Source organism: Phyllopteryx taeniolatus, chromosome 4 (genome assembly GCF_024500385.1).
Source record: "Phyllopteryx taeniolatus isolate TA_2022b chromosome 4, UOR_Ptae_1.2, whole genome shotgun sequence".
Lineage (NCBI taxonomy): Eukaryota > Metazoa > Chordata > Actinopteri > Syngnathiformes > Syngnathidae > Phyllopteryx > Phyllopteryx taeniolatus.
The window spans coordinates 24,597,759-24,616,517 of record NC_084505.1 but is presented as its reverse complement, the minus strand read 5'-3'; the positions used below and the strand labels follow the sequence as shown (position 1 = coordinate 24,616,517).

General features: G+C 41.9%; 1 protein-coding gene across 5 annotated transcripts in view; it reads right to left on the bottom strand.

Moving 5' to 3' along the window:
• Nucleotides 1–18,174, bottom strand: part of sh3gl2a (SH3 domain containing GRB2 like 2a, endophilin A1) — a 34,961-nt gene extending 16,787 nt beyond the window's left edge. For all 5 annotated transcript variants that reach the window (XM_061770821.1, XM_061770825.1, XM_061770822.1 and 2 more), the window contains exon 1: nucleotides 18,020–18,174. In XM_061770821.1, the coding sequence (XP_061626805.1) occupies nucleotides 18,020–18,064 (45 nt within the window). In that variant the 5' untranslated portion in view covers nucleotides 18,065–18,174. The remainder of the gene's footprint in view (nucleotides 1–18,019) is intronic.
• Nucleotides 18,175–18,759: the final 585 nt, after the last annotated feature.

Genomic DNA, 18,759 nt, shown 5'->3' with positions numbered 1-18,759 from the left:
CCCATAGGGCTGCTGAGTATTCTAAATGGTCTTTGATGTTTTGGAACACATTCCAATGTTGCATTTGTTGAATATTGTAACTTTGATGATTACAACGACAAGAATGTTAGATTTGCTGAACAGTCAAAATTGTCTGATGTTTTGGAAAACACGGATGTTAAGACTACTCTAACTTGTCTTTGACATTAACAAAAAACAAAAGTTAGATTCGCTGAACAGTTCAAAAACCGTCTTTGTTGGTTCCGAACACGCACATATTAGATATGTTGTGGAAATAAAAGATGATGAGACGAGAACCAGTCATGTCACTTTACGCTCCACATTCAAACGCGTTTTCACATCAAACAGCCACCCACTCCCTTTGAAGCCAGCAACTCCCGTTGACCCTTTCATCTCCTGCCCCTTCCTTGAAGACACGCCTCCCTGGTGAATGTCTCCCTCTTATGGGTCACTACAGTGATATTTAGGAAAGAGGTGGGGGGAAGACAAATGACAATAATGTAATTTATGTCGATTTCTTTTTTGGTCACTAAACGAATTACGTTGGCAGCACCGTCGCCAACTTCGTCCTCACATAGTTGTGCTTTGATAAGTCGCGGCGAGGGAAACGCTCCAGGCGCCACATCACTTCTGCACCTGGCACCCACGAGTCAAACAGACCGGATTAAATGGTCTAAATGTGGAGAGGAAGCGCCGCGGGCAAGCTAGCAGGCGACCTCGCTGCCTCACCCGCATCATCAGCCAACGCTGTTTACCGCTCTCCCAAAAGACGACCTCGAGTGGCCAAATGGTCCGCGTACGTCCGGGAAGAGAAGAAAGGGAACGCTTGCCTTTATCGCCTATTTAGCCCTGATAATGACAATGTTGCAAGTTCTTACTGTGCTGCATCGCTAATCCCACTTCCTCCCACAGTCCAAAAACATGTACAGTGCTAAACCCCGTTATTTTGCTGATTTTTATTTGATTTTTGTAAGCAATCATTTTTCATGGGTTTTCACAGTTTACTTACGCACCGTTCTGCCCTGACGTGCAAATTAGAGCCACAGTCGCCGATGCGCTGTACGGTCTCTCTATATCGTGGATTTTTGAACACTTCAAATGGTCTTTGATTTTTATAAAAACATACGTTAGGTCAATTTAGAAAGACAACTTAACATCATGGTTTCTGGACTAACATCAGGTTTTGTCTGACGACCTGACGCCTCCCCCTGACCCCCACCAAATACCAACCACACAAGCAGGAATGGCCCTTTTTTTTTGGCCATGAAGAAACCCATTTCCTGCACCATCTTCTTAACTGCCTGAGCATTAGGATCGCTCACATGGCTCCCAATGTGAGGCTGCACGCTGCTCGACAAACTCCGACCCCGCCTCCACCGTCACCCATCCACTACTACCCTCCCCTTCCTGCTCACGGCTCTAATCGGAGCCTTCCTGCCTTTAAATATACACACGGCGTGGACGCGGCAGATTATAAACGACAAGAGTGATTAGCGAGGCTATCCCGAGGGACAGGTGGAAAAAAAACAACAACGGAGTCCTTGCGACGAATCTTAAAACCCCTTTTAATGTAACCCCTTGTCACCCTGCACGGGGGCCCTCATAGGACAGCGGCGCCAGAGAAGTGATTGAGTCTAGCTACCATCGTGAGAGAAGTCCTTCAAACGTGGACGCACAACACAACAATATGGAGAGACCACATCGGAGATCAGTCATGAGCGTCCACTGGAACTTAGCGCTTTACGTCTAACGCCTGACTTTTTGTCCGAACATGAAAGACGGCGCAGACGCAGACGTGACCGAACATGATTTGTCCGCTTGGTTACGGCTTCGTACAATCAAGGGAAATCCATTTGTTCTTTGTAAACCCCGAAGCCCAGCGCCAAAACACCGGCGGTCAATTTTTAGGATGACGCTAATCCATCTTGACATCCAATCGGCAACCGGAGGGGAGATTCAGATATTCTAACAAGTCAAACGAGCCCTGTTCTTTCCCATGTCAATTGCCAGTCATTTACCATTTTTTTTCGCCATTCGCGGCAGGGCTCGGTGTCTGTTTTACCATGTTTTTTTTTTTTTTAATCTCAATTTTTTAAATCTTATTTTTCAATCTCTAATCAACAACTATTGACTTTGAACTACATCACACCCACCCACCGTGACTCCGCTGCCTCGTCATGGTATCTACACTGACCTCCATGTTTATATGGCGCGTTTGTCACGTGATGGCAAAGCCTTCGCTTATGTAACAACAGCCGTGAGAATGTTGCCTCGGAGCCGAGCACGCGCCATCCCCCGTCCCTGCGGCGCTACGTCGGCGGGGGAGGACGCCAGCTGGCACCCTACGCCTGTGTGTATTTGTGTGAGCGTGTGTGGTTGGGATGCATGATGATGATGATGATGATGATGGTGAGAGGAAGACTGGGGACACACATGATAGAGGCGAAGGCATTTTTTTTTTTTTTACAGCAGTTTCAACCCTCCCACAGACTTTAAACACATTTGAATTGGTACTTTGAACACACTTTAAATGTATTTGAATAGCAAAAATACTCTACGCATTATAGTGTGTGAGAGTTCGATAGGAGTCTTTAAGAGGCGGGGCCTGTCAGCAAGTCAGCGTGTGAGTATCTGCATTTAATAACTGGCTAAAAAGTGCATAGCGACTCCTTTCCCACGTGTGAGGGAATTACAGTAAGTACAGTGGCTACTACTGTAAAAACCCATAAAAACAATCACTATAAACATAGATTTCCAGGAGATAGCGGCAAATTCTGTGATTAAAAAGTAGGTACGTAGGCTCCGCCAAACTGCAGGATTAAATCTGGACGATCTCCACTGTCACATCTATCTGTCGACTTGTGCAATGGCACAAGAAATTCATGGGGACAATGTTGGCTAAACCAAGCCACCAAACAAGCATTTTAGACAAACGCTATAAAGTCATTAAACTCACCTTTTGGCATTTACACATAATAATAACTATCAGGGAATACAGCCATATTGTAATGGCGGGGTAGACTACACATATTGGGAAAGAATCAGAAAGGTGCTGTCAAGGGCTGCCAACAAAATAGGACATCTCAAAAGCACATAAAAAAAAAAAAACACTAACAATGAATTCCATCTGACAACAACACCATGAGTCCACCAAATGGTGCCAAAGTTAAAATTGTATTGAATTCATTCATTAATTTACTTATTTTTTACAAACTGTATTGACTGAGCACGAAAAAACATTGTATAGCCAACATATATATATATATATATATATTATTAAAAAATCTGTGAATATGTGGGGGTTCACTGGATGCAGTTGTTGTGAAGTGAAAAAGGAGTTGGAAACAAAATTCAAAAAAGCTCTTATCGTAGAAAATCAGAGAAAGGTCTGCTCCGGAAACATGGACGCACACGACATTATGGAGCAACCACACAGTCTACTCGAACACTAAACTAATCTCCACGTAACGTATGATCATATTTAATACTTAGCAGGGAACTGACTTACAAGCCACCAACCACCCTTGAATTGAAATGCTTCGGTGCTGCTGTTTTGTTTAGCAACTGATGGGCTCACCAGTTCACTCTTAATGTCTGCGTCAATGAACTTACACTTATTACCGCTTGTTTCTTTTTTCTCTGATTGGTAAAGGGAGGCGTTTGTCTCAAGCGGACCCGGAGGGCTACTATTTGATGTACGTTTATTAAAAAAAAAGAAACTGCACTTTTCTTTGGGTCCAGTCATCCACAAGAGAGATGAAGCCAAACTGAACCATACATAAACGTGATGATTCACTTGATCAGTCCTGTGTTGAGAGTGACTCAACAGGCCCTTGTGAAACATTCCCCATTTTATACTACTCTGATTCACCAAAACAATGGACTATGTGCCAAATAATAATAATAATCAAGCATATGCATACTGTGCATATTTAAAAAATATATATATAATATTAAGGGGAGTGCACAATTAATTGCCAGGTGTGTCGATCACTTGGATAAATGAATGCCACACCTTAAATAAATGTTTATTGTATCAGGAAAAATAAACAAAAGACATTCATATTATTTGTCAATATTAATATAAAATTGCATTTTTACGAACGAAGGCCTCCTTTTTTTTTGTTTTTGTTTTTTTAATGAACGCCTTACCCTGAATCAGCGCCTGGTACTCAGTTGAGAAAATAGACGCCTACCAGTCCACCATATGAGAAAACATTGTGGGAATGTTGTAGTTTTTGAGAGCGGAAAATTCCCGCTACATTCTGGTGAGTCCACGTTAACGAAGACTACATCAGCGTTATTTAATATTACAGTCACGATGTGAAAAGATGCAAAGCGCGCAAGAAAATCGATGCCTGAGCCAAACGAAAAGACCAAAATAAACCGAGCAAACAACGTTGACTGAGACTCCCTGAGCGCATTACACATTCACATGCGCGAAGCCGCAAAGATGACGTTTGGCCTGCAAGAAGATTCATTATCACGCCTGATGAAGACAAATTGTCTTTCCAGGGAGCTTAAAGAGAGCCGAGCAGTAATGCACCTTAACGCAGCGATGCGTTCACACTCGGATCAATAGAAACACAAACAAAACCAAAAAAAAGCATGAAAAACAGATTCTTCTTCACTGCAGAGATTCCATCAGGCCGCAACGATCCTTTGCTAAAATAATAAAGAGCGATGCATCCTGGGGCCTGGTTGACCTAATAAAAGAGGAAAAATATGAAACGCCTCTGCAGTTTTGAACACTTCATATTGACTATCATTTTTTTCCATCTGATGTCTGTACTGATTAGATTTTCCCGTATATATATCTACTCTAGACCAGGGATTCCCATACGGTCTTTTTGATGGGTCTGCTAGAACTTGAATGAATGGGATTTGTTTTGAACTGTTTTTTAGCTTGTGTGTAGGGATGATTGTGAAAGCTTGTGCGCATCCAGGTCTGCCAAACGCACAAAATTGCTACGCCGTACATTTTGGGAGGAGGATAGATTAATTTAAAACCGCAAAATGTTATTTACTGCAGGTGCAAATGACACCACTGTGCGCAACCGTGAGGAGGGGCAGAAAAAATGAGAGGCGACTGGGAGAACGCTCGGGTAAAGATTTTTGTGACATATTCAGCAATGTCATTTTGGAGATTATGAATGAGCCACTGTATCAGATGACTTGGAGACAGTCACAAGAAGGAGTCATGCCATATCACCTGTGATAAAACTCCTTCAACTCCATTTCTTTGCATCTAGGTCATTTCAGTGCAACGCAATAATGGGCGCTGGGCTCTGCCGAACGAGCACCCAGGAAGAGTTCAATCAAACAAAACATGGCATTTATGTGTTTGCTAGTTTCCTCAAAATTAGCAGAGTGATGGATTTCTTTTCTGTAGCTCAGTACGATGTTTATTGCTCTTCCACTGACACTTCCAATTGCATCACTTCGGACTTGATTTTGCGCTTTATTACATTATACACACTTCATTACACACAAAGTTTGGTCATGCTCGTACCTTGTGGAGTTGACTTATAAGAGTTTCACATTTTACAGTGAGTCATCAAACATCTCCGCTGTATTCCAGCCACACACGACGACTAAAATCTTCGTCATGCCTCTGTCTGGTACATGCGGTTCAAATTTGGCAGCAAACGGACATTATCTTGAGGAAAAGTCCATCTTTGAAGGACCCCAGCAAATGGCCAAAATGACCCCAAAATGGCCGCTTCAAACCAGAATAGAACACTTGCTGTGTCTTTTCGGGAAATGGCTCTTGATCCTTTTTCTGTAGGTCAGCTCATGATAGACTCACTGACAAAATGTTATGTTGCTAAGTGAAACAGGCTTCAGAGAGGTAAAATTTCAAATACTTATATGGCGTGCTACCGAGCCAACTTTGGGCGGAAACCGTTATAAAAAGCCCCAAAATATTTAGCCCACTCATAATCATAATGTATAATAGGCATTTGTAGAATAATTGTAATATATATATATTTATATATATATTAAGAAATTAAGTATTGCCCTTAAATCGACTGAAATGTTAAAGCATGTTGGTTGTTTACGCCACAACGTGTGGGTGTGGGTGTGAGGTCGAAAATCGAATGAAAATGAGCAAATGAAGTGTGTTCGGCAAGCCTGCAGCACCTGTGGAAAATGATGAAGAGTCTTGTTTTCCCTCACTGTTAACACTTGTACAGTACAAGTACAGTTGATTTATGATTGATAATGGTCTTCAAATTGGTTGAGTTTTAGGCCCATTAAACTCCACACACATTCTTCCATCTATGTGCCGCAGTGGGCGCAGTGACGCGTGAATGTTACGCAAGATTAAGGCCGCACAGATTCTCAGTCAATAGGATGCGAAGTCACCGTGCTGGGATTAATGACAGATTAATCCTGGCCGAATCATCCAGCCTGTGGACTGCGGGGGGCTGGGGAGAGCAAAGATGGTGGTGGGAGGGGGGGATGTCATGAGGGCACGTGGCAGAACAAATGCCATCATGTTGTTTTTGTTCTTTTTAAATATCCCCAAAGCACAAACAAATGTGAGGTTGCGCTTTTTTTTTTTTTTTTCGTCGTCTTCGTGGAACAACAAATTATGGCCCAAAAACCACATACGGCCCTCTCCATTCTTTCATCTCGCCCATAAAGCATCCAAATGGTATTATCGGGAGTCGTGTCACATTTGTTGCGTTCATTTAGTTTTTTTTCTTTTTTAACAAAGAAAGATTGGTTAATTAACACATTCACTGCCATTGACGGCTTTAGAAGTCAAATTTCCATGTTAACTGGGAAGGCTGGCAGTGAATGAGTTAAGCTGTATTCTTTTCTAATTTTCAAAAATTAATTTCATGCATTAAATAATTGGATCATTTAGTTATTGTAAATAATAAAATAAAATATACCAGTGAAATAAACAACTTGAGACATATATTTACTTTTTATCAAATGAAATAATTGGCTATTTCAATTATTGTGAATGATAAAATAGTTAAACAGTTTTACAAATAGTTATATATTTATGTGATATTATATATTTGTTCATATTAAAATAATGACAAATATTGAAATAAAATGAGAAATGGTTAATGGTTAAACAACTTTATATTAACTTTTTGTTTTTTTTTAACCTCATCTACAAATGACATGTACCACCTGTCCACTTTAAAAATCAAAGAAGCACAAGAGTTTGCCCACCTGTGATATAAAAGGGAGTAGATGGGCAGGCTTTTATAGGACAAAATATTTTCTCCTTTTACTATTCGAGTCATGATTCCAAGATTTCCCCCTCCCCCAGAGTGAAAAATGGTACAGTCCTGTCAATTTCCGTCATCATCTGTGAACCAGGAAGTGGACTAAAACAAAGAATTCAGCACTCTCCAATTGTTTTGCACTTCAGTAAGATTTGAATTGTTTATCATTTGGCTGTTTGAGTCACCCTTGATTTAACGTTTCGAATTGAGTTTTCTCCCGAAATACAGAACGTACCATCTGCAGCCGGACACCACAATGAAGAAAACGGGACAAATCGCCTCACTTTGAGGACAAGACGCTGCAGCTGCCTGCAAGCGAGACCTCCTCTTCCACTTCCTCCTTCATCATCATATTTCTCTATCAATCCCTTTCACCCTTTCCCACAATTCTCAGCCAAACACTGTACGAGTGGGAGCTTCCCATTACGCTCATTTGCATGAGCTAATTATGGACTAAGTCAACTCTTTGGACCATTCAACAGCCGGTGAATGACATGAGCCCCAGTTGCATTCGCAATTTGTGACACCAGGCACGGGCCGGTTACCGGATTCAAGGTGTACCGCGGTTTTAAAAAGTCACGGTTTCAAAACCGCAAAAAATTTCCATCAGCGGTATGAGGAGTGGAGTCATCAGTTCTATCGAAGTGACCCGACTCCTCTCCCAAAGGGTCCCTGGAAATGTCGCTTCCAACAAAAACGGCATGACTTCTTGAGACTTTTTGGTGGATCTCCTCGTGGTAGACGTGACTACCACATTTCATTTTGCTAAGTGAAACTGGCTCTTGGGAAGCTATTTCGTGTTTTATGGCGAGTCATCGAACTTCACCGCCTTTCTCCACCCACACACATTATGCGAAAATTCAGCATCGCCCATCTGTCGTGCTTCCAATTTGGTAGCAATTGCATTGGAGCTGTGGTCAAGGATACGTTTGTCCAAAATGGCAGAACTCGAAGCCACGCCGGGGCGTTGAGTTCCTGACCGTTGATTGACCGATTGTTGAACTTCGATCTTGCCGATACGCATGTGCAAGGTCTCTGAGGCTGTAAACATCACGTGTGCATAATGACATATTGCCTTTTATAACCGCGCCCTTCAGTCAATGCGCTCAGCCAATCAACAAGCCTGAATGAGGCTTGGAGAAAGTGACAAGCGGCCTCCATTCGATTAGCTAACGACGACACCACCGACCCTCAGGGCAATTTATGAGAGGACATATTATGTAGAATCGACATTTTAAATTGCCTAATTTTTTAGTTAGGTCTCTAGAGTGCCTGGCCTCTCATCAAATGTGATATTAAATAACCCCCCAAAAATCTTTTGTGAGCAGACTACAGTAATCCCTCATTTATTGCGAGGGTTACATTCAGAACATCCCCAAATTCACAAAGTGGCGACTATGTTAACATTTACATGGGTTTTTAAAGCTTCATGCCTATAATAGCAAAATATATGCATGTGAGGTGCAGGTATTATTTTTATCCACTTGGGGTCGCCATCTTCACATTCTCAGTACTGTATCTGTGACTGATTGCGTGTGTCTTTAAAAGGCGCGGCCTTGCCTGTTGAGAGACGTCAGAGTCAGCAAATGAGAATGTAGAGTTAGCTGGACGTTAGCTGGCTAAACCGTTAGCCACTAGCGGCAGGTCGTGTGTAAATATGTGCTTTTGTTTATTACCTCTGTTCAATAAAGTGATACAAAATGCGACAGTGGGACTGTCTGTCCTTGACCACGGGTGGAAGGATGACAATTTGTGCTAACTAGCAGTGGTAGGCTACAGTAAATTAGCTAACGATGTTTGCTTTACCGTAAATGTGCACTAGTGCGCTTCGCAATCGGCACGTTTCACTTCAGCTTCTTTGATTAAGTGTGAAATGATCCCAAACATTGGACATTCTCTGTCAATATGCACTCTTTCCAACTGGCTCGTACTCATTGCTCCGCTGTAACAGTCCGTGTGGAAAAACAATCACCGCAAAATACAATACAGTGGAGCTTCAAAAAGTGAACCGCAATATAGCAAGAGACGACTGTTGACTAAAAACGTGTCTGTGGGAGAGTCGGTCTGTGATGTCACAATTTGGTGAAATTTACATAATGACCGCCCCTCGACCGAAATTGGGTGGACATGTCTATCGTTACAGAACACCCGCAACAAAAAGCAAAATCGACCGAGTGCCCACTCGTAACTTAAAAATCTCTTAAGTCAAGGTACCGCTGTCTTTCCATTTCTATGATTTCCCCGTCAATTAAGGAAACAAACTAGACCCAAACACATCCCAAGAATTTCCCTTTCAGAGCCTCTCAAGATTCAATCCACTCTTCTCTGCAGAAGCGAATGCCCCGGAATGTTCCACGCACTGAATAAAACATCAGCCATGGCCTGAATACTGATGCTGCAAAAGGAAGAGGAGGAGGAGGGTAGGCGAGAACGGCACACCTTCACTTCATTTTCCCTCAGCAAACAACGCATCATTTCCTTTTGGCTTCATAAATGAGGCGACCGCACCAAGCACTCCCATCGCGACCGGCTAAAAATAGGCACGTTACAGACAGCCTTCGTCTGCCATTAACCCCCCAGGAGCAAATATGACGCCAGGGAACGCGCCGACCTCCCACGTGAGGCTTTAAAACTCATTTGGATGCACAGGCAGAAAATAGCGAGCGCGGGAAGTCATGTTTCCAATGGAAGTGGCTTCACGGAGTGTCTGGGGAAGACAAAAACAAAGAGGGGAGGGTACAACCGCTTGAAAAACGCATCAGGTTTCAGTCACAATTCAGCCCACCATGACAGTTTCAATTAGACACGGCATTTCTATCATGAGCAGACTCAAAAGTCTCAGTAAACCATGCCCGAAAAGACACAGGAAGTCGGCCATTTTGGGCTGAAGTGCCCATTTTCGGATGTCAAAACTCAGCTCCTGAAGTCCGTTCCACTTAGCAACATAAAATTGGGTAGGCATGTCTCTCACGGGTAGACCCACAAAAAAAAAAAAAAAAAAAAAAAAAAAAGTATCAAAGACACAGAAAGTGTTCCATTTTGGTTTAAAGGGACCTTTCCCAGGGATACTTCAACGACAGACTCGTCCAAGACAATTGAAATTTGTTTTTGTTGTTTTTCAGATCCCATAGACTCTCTTAGCAACATCAAATCTGGAAGACATGTCTATATTGAGTAGACCCACAAAAGAAAATCCTCAAGAACCCACGCCTGAAAAGACACACAAAGTCTGTCATGTTGGCTTTAAGCCTCCATTTTAGGGTCATTGTGGCCATTTCTACGGGTCCTTCAAAGACAAACTTGTCCAAGAGATTTTGACCCTTGTATACGAGACAGATGGACAACGCTAAATTGTTAAAAAAAAAAAAAACAATTAAAATGCTTTTGTTATTTTATCGCCTTGTGGGCGAAGTTTGATGACTCGCCGTTTCCTGGGCACCGTCGCATGGCCGACCAGATCAAATACTCTCTCGGGCCACATATGGGCCCCCGGGCCTTAGCTTGCTACCATTGGTAACGTCTTTCATTGGGTGATGCCGTTGTTGCTTTTTTTTTTTTTTTGTCCTTTAAGTACAGCGGTACCATACTACTGTAGGTACCCCAGAAGACGGAAAGTGGTGCAGTATTGATCGACTCGCCGTAACAGTCGCACTGTGTGTAAACAAGGCTTTCAATCAGAAGCCTGACCAGTGCGTCTCTGCGGGAGGAAGTCCCAAAAAGCACCAGAGGGGAAAGTCGTGAGTCAAAGTCAAATGAAGACTTCAGTGTGGTCAAAAAAACAACAACTTTTTTTCCCCCCAGCAACCCAGAAGGCAAATTACAAAGAGGAGTAAGAAAAGTGCTGCAGGTGCTTGTAGCTCCAGATGAAAGCATGGATGGGACACGAACCGCTGGACCGGAGCCGTATTGCAATCATATAACAACAGTGTGCGTGCGCGCGTGAGAGAGGAGAACATTCGCGCGAGGAGGTTTTGTCCTCTGGCACGCCGGCACAGGAAACTTGATCAACTTGATCATTTACATGACATGACCGACACGACTTTCTGCAATGAAAGTGTCATGGCAGGTTGTATATAAATTACAGTGATATAACATCCAGTCGAAAAAAAGACATAGTCTGAACGTTAAAATAAAACGCAATCAATGATGATATTTTATTCTGTATTATTTTTTTGTATTATTTGACATATTTATATTATATTGATCATAAAATATGAACAGCAACAGTATTAAATTAGTAATGTGCATTTTAATTTGTTACAATAGTAATATCATATTAAATTATTATAATTAAATTCATGGTATTTTATTATGTAAATTGGAAACCTCATTTTTGATAAATATATAAAAACAATATTAAATAAAAAATATAACGAAATTATTATCATACGAATACTAAATTCAATTAGTATCATGATTATTCAGCTTTGTGGTAAAAATGTTGCATTATATTATTATTATCAATACAATATTAACATTCCATGTAATGCAAAATTTTAATAATCATAAATATCAAAGTATTATGATTAGTTTAGTCGTCACGTCAGCATCTTTTTTTAATTTAGATTTTTAATTGAGTTTAGAAAAATGTTTCTCATAACCTTTGTCTTTGATATTTTATTATTATTTTTTTATTGTACTATTATTATTTTCAACCTTTGTTGTAGAATGGGGTTGACGGGTACAGTAGTCCCTTAAGATACGAGTTTAAATCATTCCCTGACTACGCTCGTAAAGCAAAACGCTCGCATATCAACTCATATTTCCTCACTGATATGAACGAAAAAGCCATTAATCTGCTCCAGCTCCCGCCCCCCCCCCCCCAAATTTGATTAAAATGTAATTTGTCAATAAGAAAATAGCACTGAATAATATTATCCATCCATCCATTTTCTGAGCCGCTTCTCCTCACTCGGGTCGCGGGCGTGCTGGAGCCTATCCCAGCTGTCATCGGGCAGGAGGCGGGGTACACCCTGAACTAGTTGCCAGCCAATCGCAGGGCACATACAAACAAACAACCATTCACACTCACATTCACACCTACGGGCAATTTAGAGTCTCCAATGAATGCATGTTTTTGGGATGTGGGAGGAAACCGGAGTGCCCGGAGAAAACCCACGCAGGCACGGAGAGAACATGCAAACTCCACACAGGCGGGGCCGGGGATTGAACCCGGGTCCTCAGAACTGTGAGGCTGACGCTCTAACCAGTCGGGCACCGTGCCGCCCATACAGAAAATCACTGATTTACAAGTACAAGACAGACATATTGTACTGCCGGCTCAGCTCCTCTCTTGACTTCTCGGTACGGCGGTAATATTAGTCATTCTTCACAGAGGATAAAGAATATATGCCTGTGAGTATTGTTTCGTGTTATGTCTACACGTTGCTGCACAGTTTGGGTTCAGATAACTTTTGCTTAAAGGGTTGCAACACCACCACATCGATGCTAATTCTTCGCCCGTGTGCCGATGGAGTTTCCTATCGTAGGTTAGCATTCAGCTAGCAGAGACGATCCGGTTGCTTCAAATACACAATGTGTAATTCTCTTTGTTTTATGTTTCGCTTGACAGTAACCTTCAGCCGAGAGTCGCAATAAACAGCTCGAAGCCCCTTTTGCATTTTTACGAATCTTCGCATGCGAAGATGTGATATCGTGATGCGTCGCCATTACAATAAAAAAAATAAAAAATACAATTCAACTGGTCAAAAGCGTCCCATTGAAAACACAGCAGAAAGCCTATTAGGATGAAGATCTGCAGCCTCTGCGAATCCGCCATCACTCCATCACCAGCTCCTCAGGAAACGCCCCCACCCCACACCTCTCCTTATTCCATCGCCCACCCTCGCCCCCCCTCCCGCCCCTCCCCCATCTGCTATCTCCCAGCTGGATCGACTTTACGCTCTACTGCAATGCTCCTCGCCGAGCATCCAGGCGGCATTAATCACCCACTCGCAATCTGCTGCCCCTCGAGCCCCCCGACGCCCACACACGTGCATACCTGTCTACTATCACATACGTCCTTCCGATCATCACTCTTCAGAGATGACAAAAAAGGCTACAAGCTATGTCGTCATTCACAACAACATTGAACACACCCACACCTTAACAATGAGCCTCTATTAGTATGCCACGCGCACATACACAATGCAAAATAAAGGATTCCACTCGCACGCTGTGCTGAAAAACTGCAACTCGATGCACAAAGACACAAGAAACACACACGAGAGGGCACTGAGGTGTTACAGCAGTGCAGCGTTTGCTCTACAATGAGGTGAAGTTGACCGATTGGTTCCAAACCAAACCAAACCTTTTCACACACACGTTTCCTAGCCACTACTACTGCTAAATTAATAAGCGTAGTGAAAGACTGTAGTTTCCCCTTGCATCACGCTGCTCCTGTGCTTCTTTTGCAAAATGGCCGCGGCGTCCTTGAGTCCCTGATGGAGACGTCTTGACCTGATTGAAAAGGAAAGACGTAAACGACGACGAGGTGGAGGTGAACGTTGTTAAGTCTGATCAGAGCGACTTGACGCAAAGCCACGAAGCTAGTTAGCGACGAGCAGACGCGCGGGGCTAAGGTCACTGCAGCATTTTTCGGACGGGCCATCTGTTGGCCAGCCGTGAGCCAATTTCCGTGTCGTTCCCATCGTGTTTTATCGCAAGATGCGCCGCTGCGGGTGCAGTTGGAAGCTCTAAATAAAGAGAGAGCAATCTACAGCCTGGGTGGAAGGAACTGTTAGAGAAACAATTCAGTGTTCATTGAAATTTTATGTATCAAACGTACGAATGGTATCGGTGCTCGGTATCGGCGAGTACTCAAGAGTGAATACTCGTAGGTTACAGGTAGCAATCTGGAAAAAAAAAATGGTATCGAACAGCTCTCGAAAATATGAACAAACAACCATTTACAGTCACACATATGGACAATTTGGAGAGAAGTACACAGCACAGACAGACAAACAACTTTTTATACTCGCAATCAGACCTATGGACAATTTAGAGTGCTTGTTTTTTGGTGAGAGAAGTGGGGTACACAACGGACTGTCACTAGTCAATCGTAGGGTACATACTAGCGACTCGCAGTCACACCCACAGAGAAGTTAGAGCAGTGATTCTCAAAGTGGCGTACGCGTACGACTAGTGGTACTTGGCCTCCCTCCAGTGGTCTGCGAAATATCACTACCCTCGTACAATTCCGTTGTGTTTAACTTTTAACTACAATAAATGTCATCTTTAAGAAGTGTTTGTTTTCAAACATTTATTTAGGTACGATTTTTTTTACTACAAACTTCTCCTGCTGAATCCGCTGCTACCGCGACCCGTCAGCGAGGCAAAAAACCCCAAAACAAAACAAACAAAAACAAACAAAGCTGAATGGGAATCAAATAGAGAGCTAGCTAGGTAGCTAGCACGATACAGTCTACAAACCCCAGTTCAACTGCTAGATTTTTGTGATATACAAAATGAGACCAAGATAAATAATAATACATTTTTAAAAAGCCTGAAAATGTTGTTCTAACACTGACTGCTATTTGGAACTGTTCATAATTCCCTCCACCCTGAATAGGACGGCCCCAGGTGCAGCGGAAGAGAAGCGACCCCAAAGCATGATGCTGCCACCACCACGTTTCGCTTTGGTCATGAGCTGATGAGATTGTGTTTGCGCCAAACATACTTTTAGGAATAATGGCCAAAAAGTTCAACCTTGATTTCATGGGACCAAAACACATTTTCCCACGGGGGTTTGGGAGATTTTCATTTTGAAGTACATTCTCAGTTGTTGGCAAAGTTAAGTTGGAATTTTGCATTGCTATTACCATTGACAGTGGTGAACTAACTTTCTACGCAGCGAGCGTGATGTAACTCTACGTCGTCTTCATCTTTAAAGTTAACACTGACGGCTCTATTTTCGTTTCATTTTAAAGAGGGACGTCTACGCTGGTGTGGCGGTGTTCACAGTCGACTTGAATACTGTCCAATTCAAGCGGCTCCTCTCCTTCCCTTTAAATGTGGTGCACTGACAGGCTTTGACATGATGGATGAAGAAACTGATTTGCTCGAGTCCGGGAGGCCGAAGCGCGCAAAGTACGTTTATACGGAAATGGAGTTAAACCCACCCAGATTGTTTGTGTGCATCTGCTGTAATTTATATATTTTTTTACACTTGTATGACCATTATGTTTAAATAACGTGAACGTGACAGGGAATAAGAAGTACAATGCTGAAACACAGTGCTTCCGCCTCCTCACACACACACACACGCGCTTGTGTGTGAGTCCTTCAGAAGTGCGGCCAATGGGCGACAATAAAACAATCGCATTCGAACGACTTGATCCGGGTCCAGCCTCGGTGAAATGAGCTCATGATTAACAAACTCACGGGCAAGAGCAGCTTTTTCTCTCGTCTCTATTGAACAGCTCACGCCGTTGAACACTTCCGCTAATGATGGTGTTTTAAGTGGAATTTGTTTGAAATTCCCTATACGAGCCTCTCAGTGGGGCATAAATAACAACATAAATGACTCACAATCAGACAAGAGTGCCAACAAGTTGCTAGTTGTGGAAATAAAGCTCTGACCTTATGCAAATCTCGTCGTCTTCAAAATGGTTGAATGCAAAGAGCAGTCAAAATGATACCAACATAAAGGTGATCATTTCCAAATTTAAAATCTCACTCAATTCTAATGAGAACATAACATGGTACTTAAAATGTTTCAAATCGAACTAAATTCTCAGGAGAAAATGACATAAAATGTTCCAAATATTACTGAGTTGTTAAAAGCACGAAAAATAGCGCTTTAAAATGAGCTCAAAATGCTCCAAAACTCTCACGAGCACATAACATTGACTGAAATGTTCAAAATCATACTAAATTATAAATTCTCATCGCAACAAGGGATATACAATTTTGTCACAAATCCTACATTACAGCCAAATAAGGTGCATAAAATATTCAAAATGCTACTAAAATGTTCCCGACACATTAATATATATGGTTGTTAAAATATGACTAAATTCCAAAGTGAACACAATATGGAGTTTAAAATGTCCAAAATCCCACTAAAGCCTAAGAAGATCATTTCAAATTTCATTTAAAAATTTACTCCAGAATATGGCAATACACGCTGTTTAGGTATCGAGGAAAAAAAAAATCATATTGGACATTTGATTTCTTTGTTTTTGTACTACATATTCAAAATAAGTGTCAATCAATCAATCTGGTGCTTAAAATGTCCAAAATTCTTAATTGTCATGAGAACATGACGTTTACAAATGAGGTCAAAATCTTGTCATTTCTCAAAACACCATTAATTGTGGAATTTTGTCAAGAATCCTACACAATTTTCATGAGAACATGCTATGGATGCTGTAAATGGTACAATTTCTTTGTAAAACGATAACACGCTGCTTCGAGCGGTCAAAATGCAACAAAATTCTCATGAGAACATGGTGTGCAGCTGCTTTAATTTACATATTTTTATTTATTTTTGAAATATGTGGTCAAAATTCTTAAGTGAACATAACCTGGTGCTTACGATTTTTTTCAAAACGCTACTAAATTCTCATTAGAAGATAATACGGTGCCTTAAATGTTCACAAGAACAAATTGCGCAGATGTTTGAAATGCAGCAAAATATTCCCAAGAAAGTAGTACGGATATGAATGTTACAAATGGTACTAAGATTGCTTAAAATCATTTTTAAAAATGCTACGGAATTTTCATCACCAAAACATGATGCTTACAAAACGTGGTCAAAACAATTAATCATCAGCTAATTGATTATCAAATTCATCGATTATTTGTTTCAAGCCACTGTTTAGCTTCCAGTTGTCAAAATCCTCAGAATTTCAGCCTCTCAATAGTAAATATTCTCGGATTTCTGCAGCCCTCCATGAAAGCAGACTGATTATCTTTGTGTTTAATCAAAAGAAGACATTTGCAAATGTCTGCTTTTACTATGGAAAACAATGATCCACATTTTTCTCAGTCATCAAACCAGTATTGAAATCATAATCCATTTATGTTACCCTATAAACTTTGGGTGGAATCAATGACAGATGGCCTTTTTTTTAATTTTTAAATGAATGAAGAAAAAAAAAAGCCGGGCAGGTGCTTGAGCACCACCTCGCGACTATGGGTGCACGTGCCTGGGAAAAGATGATGAAGAGAGTAGTCTGAGTTAGGAGCGGAGTCACGGAACGAATTCAACTTGTAAGTCAAGGCAGCACGGTACTGTAAACTAAAAACATCTTCAACATAGTTTTAACAAAGGCAAATCCTTGCATGGGAATCCAAATGAGGATGATAAATATGATTAGAGGCGTGCCTAATGAAGTGTCCCTCGCCTATAAATACTCTTAGAGGGCGCTCAGGTCATGGCGTGCCGCAGCAGAGAGGAGGAGACCAGAGGATTTCCGGCCAGTCGCACTTAACGATTGCATAACACCCTCATCGCGCGCGCGCGTGTGTGTGTGTGTGTGTACACACCATAATAATAATAATAATAATAATAAAAAAAACCACAACAACCGTTATTCGGCTGCAAGCCCACGTCACGTGACGCAGAATGTCATCTGAAGGGTAGGATGAAGACTCATCACTATACACGCTGGAATTACCATGAAAAAAAAAAAAATCCCCCCAAAAACACATTTTGGTAAGCCTCCCACCCTCTCACACACATGAATAATTAAAAAAGTAAAAAATACAATTTTATATATATTAATGAACAGCATGACATTCCGCAGGACGTTCTTATTTACCTGAGTGGCTTTGTGGAATTGCTTCTTGAGGCCCGCGACAGACATGTTGGCACACGACACAGATGGCTCAGGCGGCTTGAAAAAGAGAAATTAAGCGACTGAATTACAGCAATTGCAATGGGCTTCGCGTGTGTGGTCACCTCTCTTCGTCTTCACTTTGGAAGGGGGGGGGGGGGGGGGTCTCTCTCCTCGGAAAGCCGATTGGACGCCGCGGGAGCACGTGACCACCCGCCGGGTTGACGTCAGAGACGGCAACTCCGCCCCCTCGCTCAAGAGACTCCTGCAAAGATTCAGCAGGCAGACAAAAATCTCATTTACAACAGTTGTTGGAACAAATGATTATTCTCCCCCCACCCGATTTTTGTATTCATATAAAGTGATACCATTTATTCGTTGACTCTGAATGGTGTGTTCATTAGATCAAGGTGGGTGCTTTCAACAGCTAATCGCACTCCTTTAAATCCCAGATTAACGCATACATACTATGAGTCACGTGATTCGTCGGCATGAATAAAGTGAGGTTGGAGGGGGGCATGACTTCAGGTGCCTGCCATGGCTGTATACATACAGAATATAAAAATATACACATACAACTATATCAATATACATGCATTTCAAGTGGTCGGTGCTGTCCATGGTACTGGTTTCTATCTATCTATCTATTTTACACAGAATATTAAAACAAACGCAAAGTTAAACATTACAACCATGCTTGTCACTCGGGGCAAGCTCAAAATAAA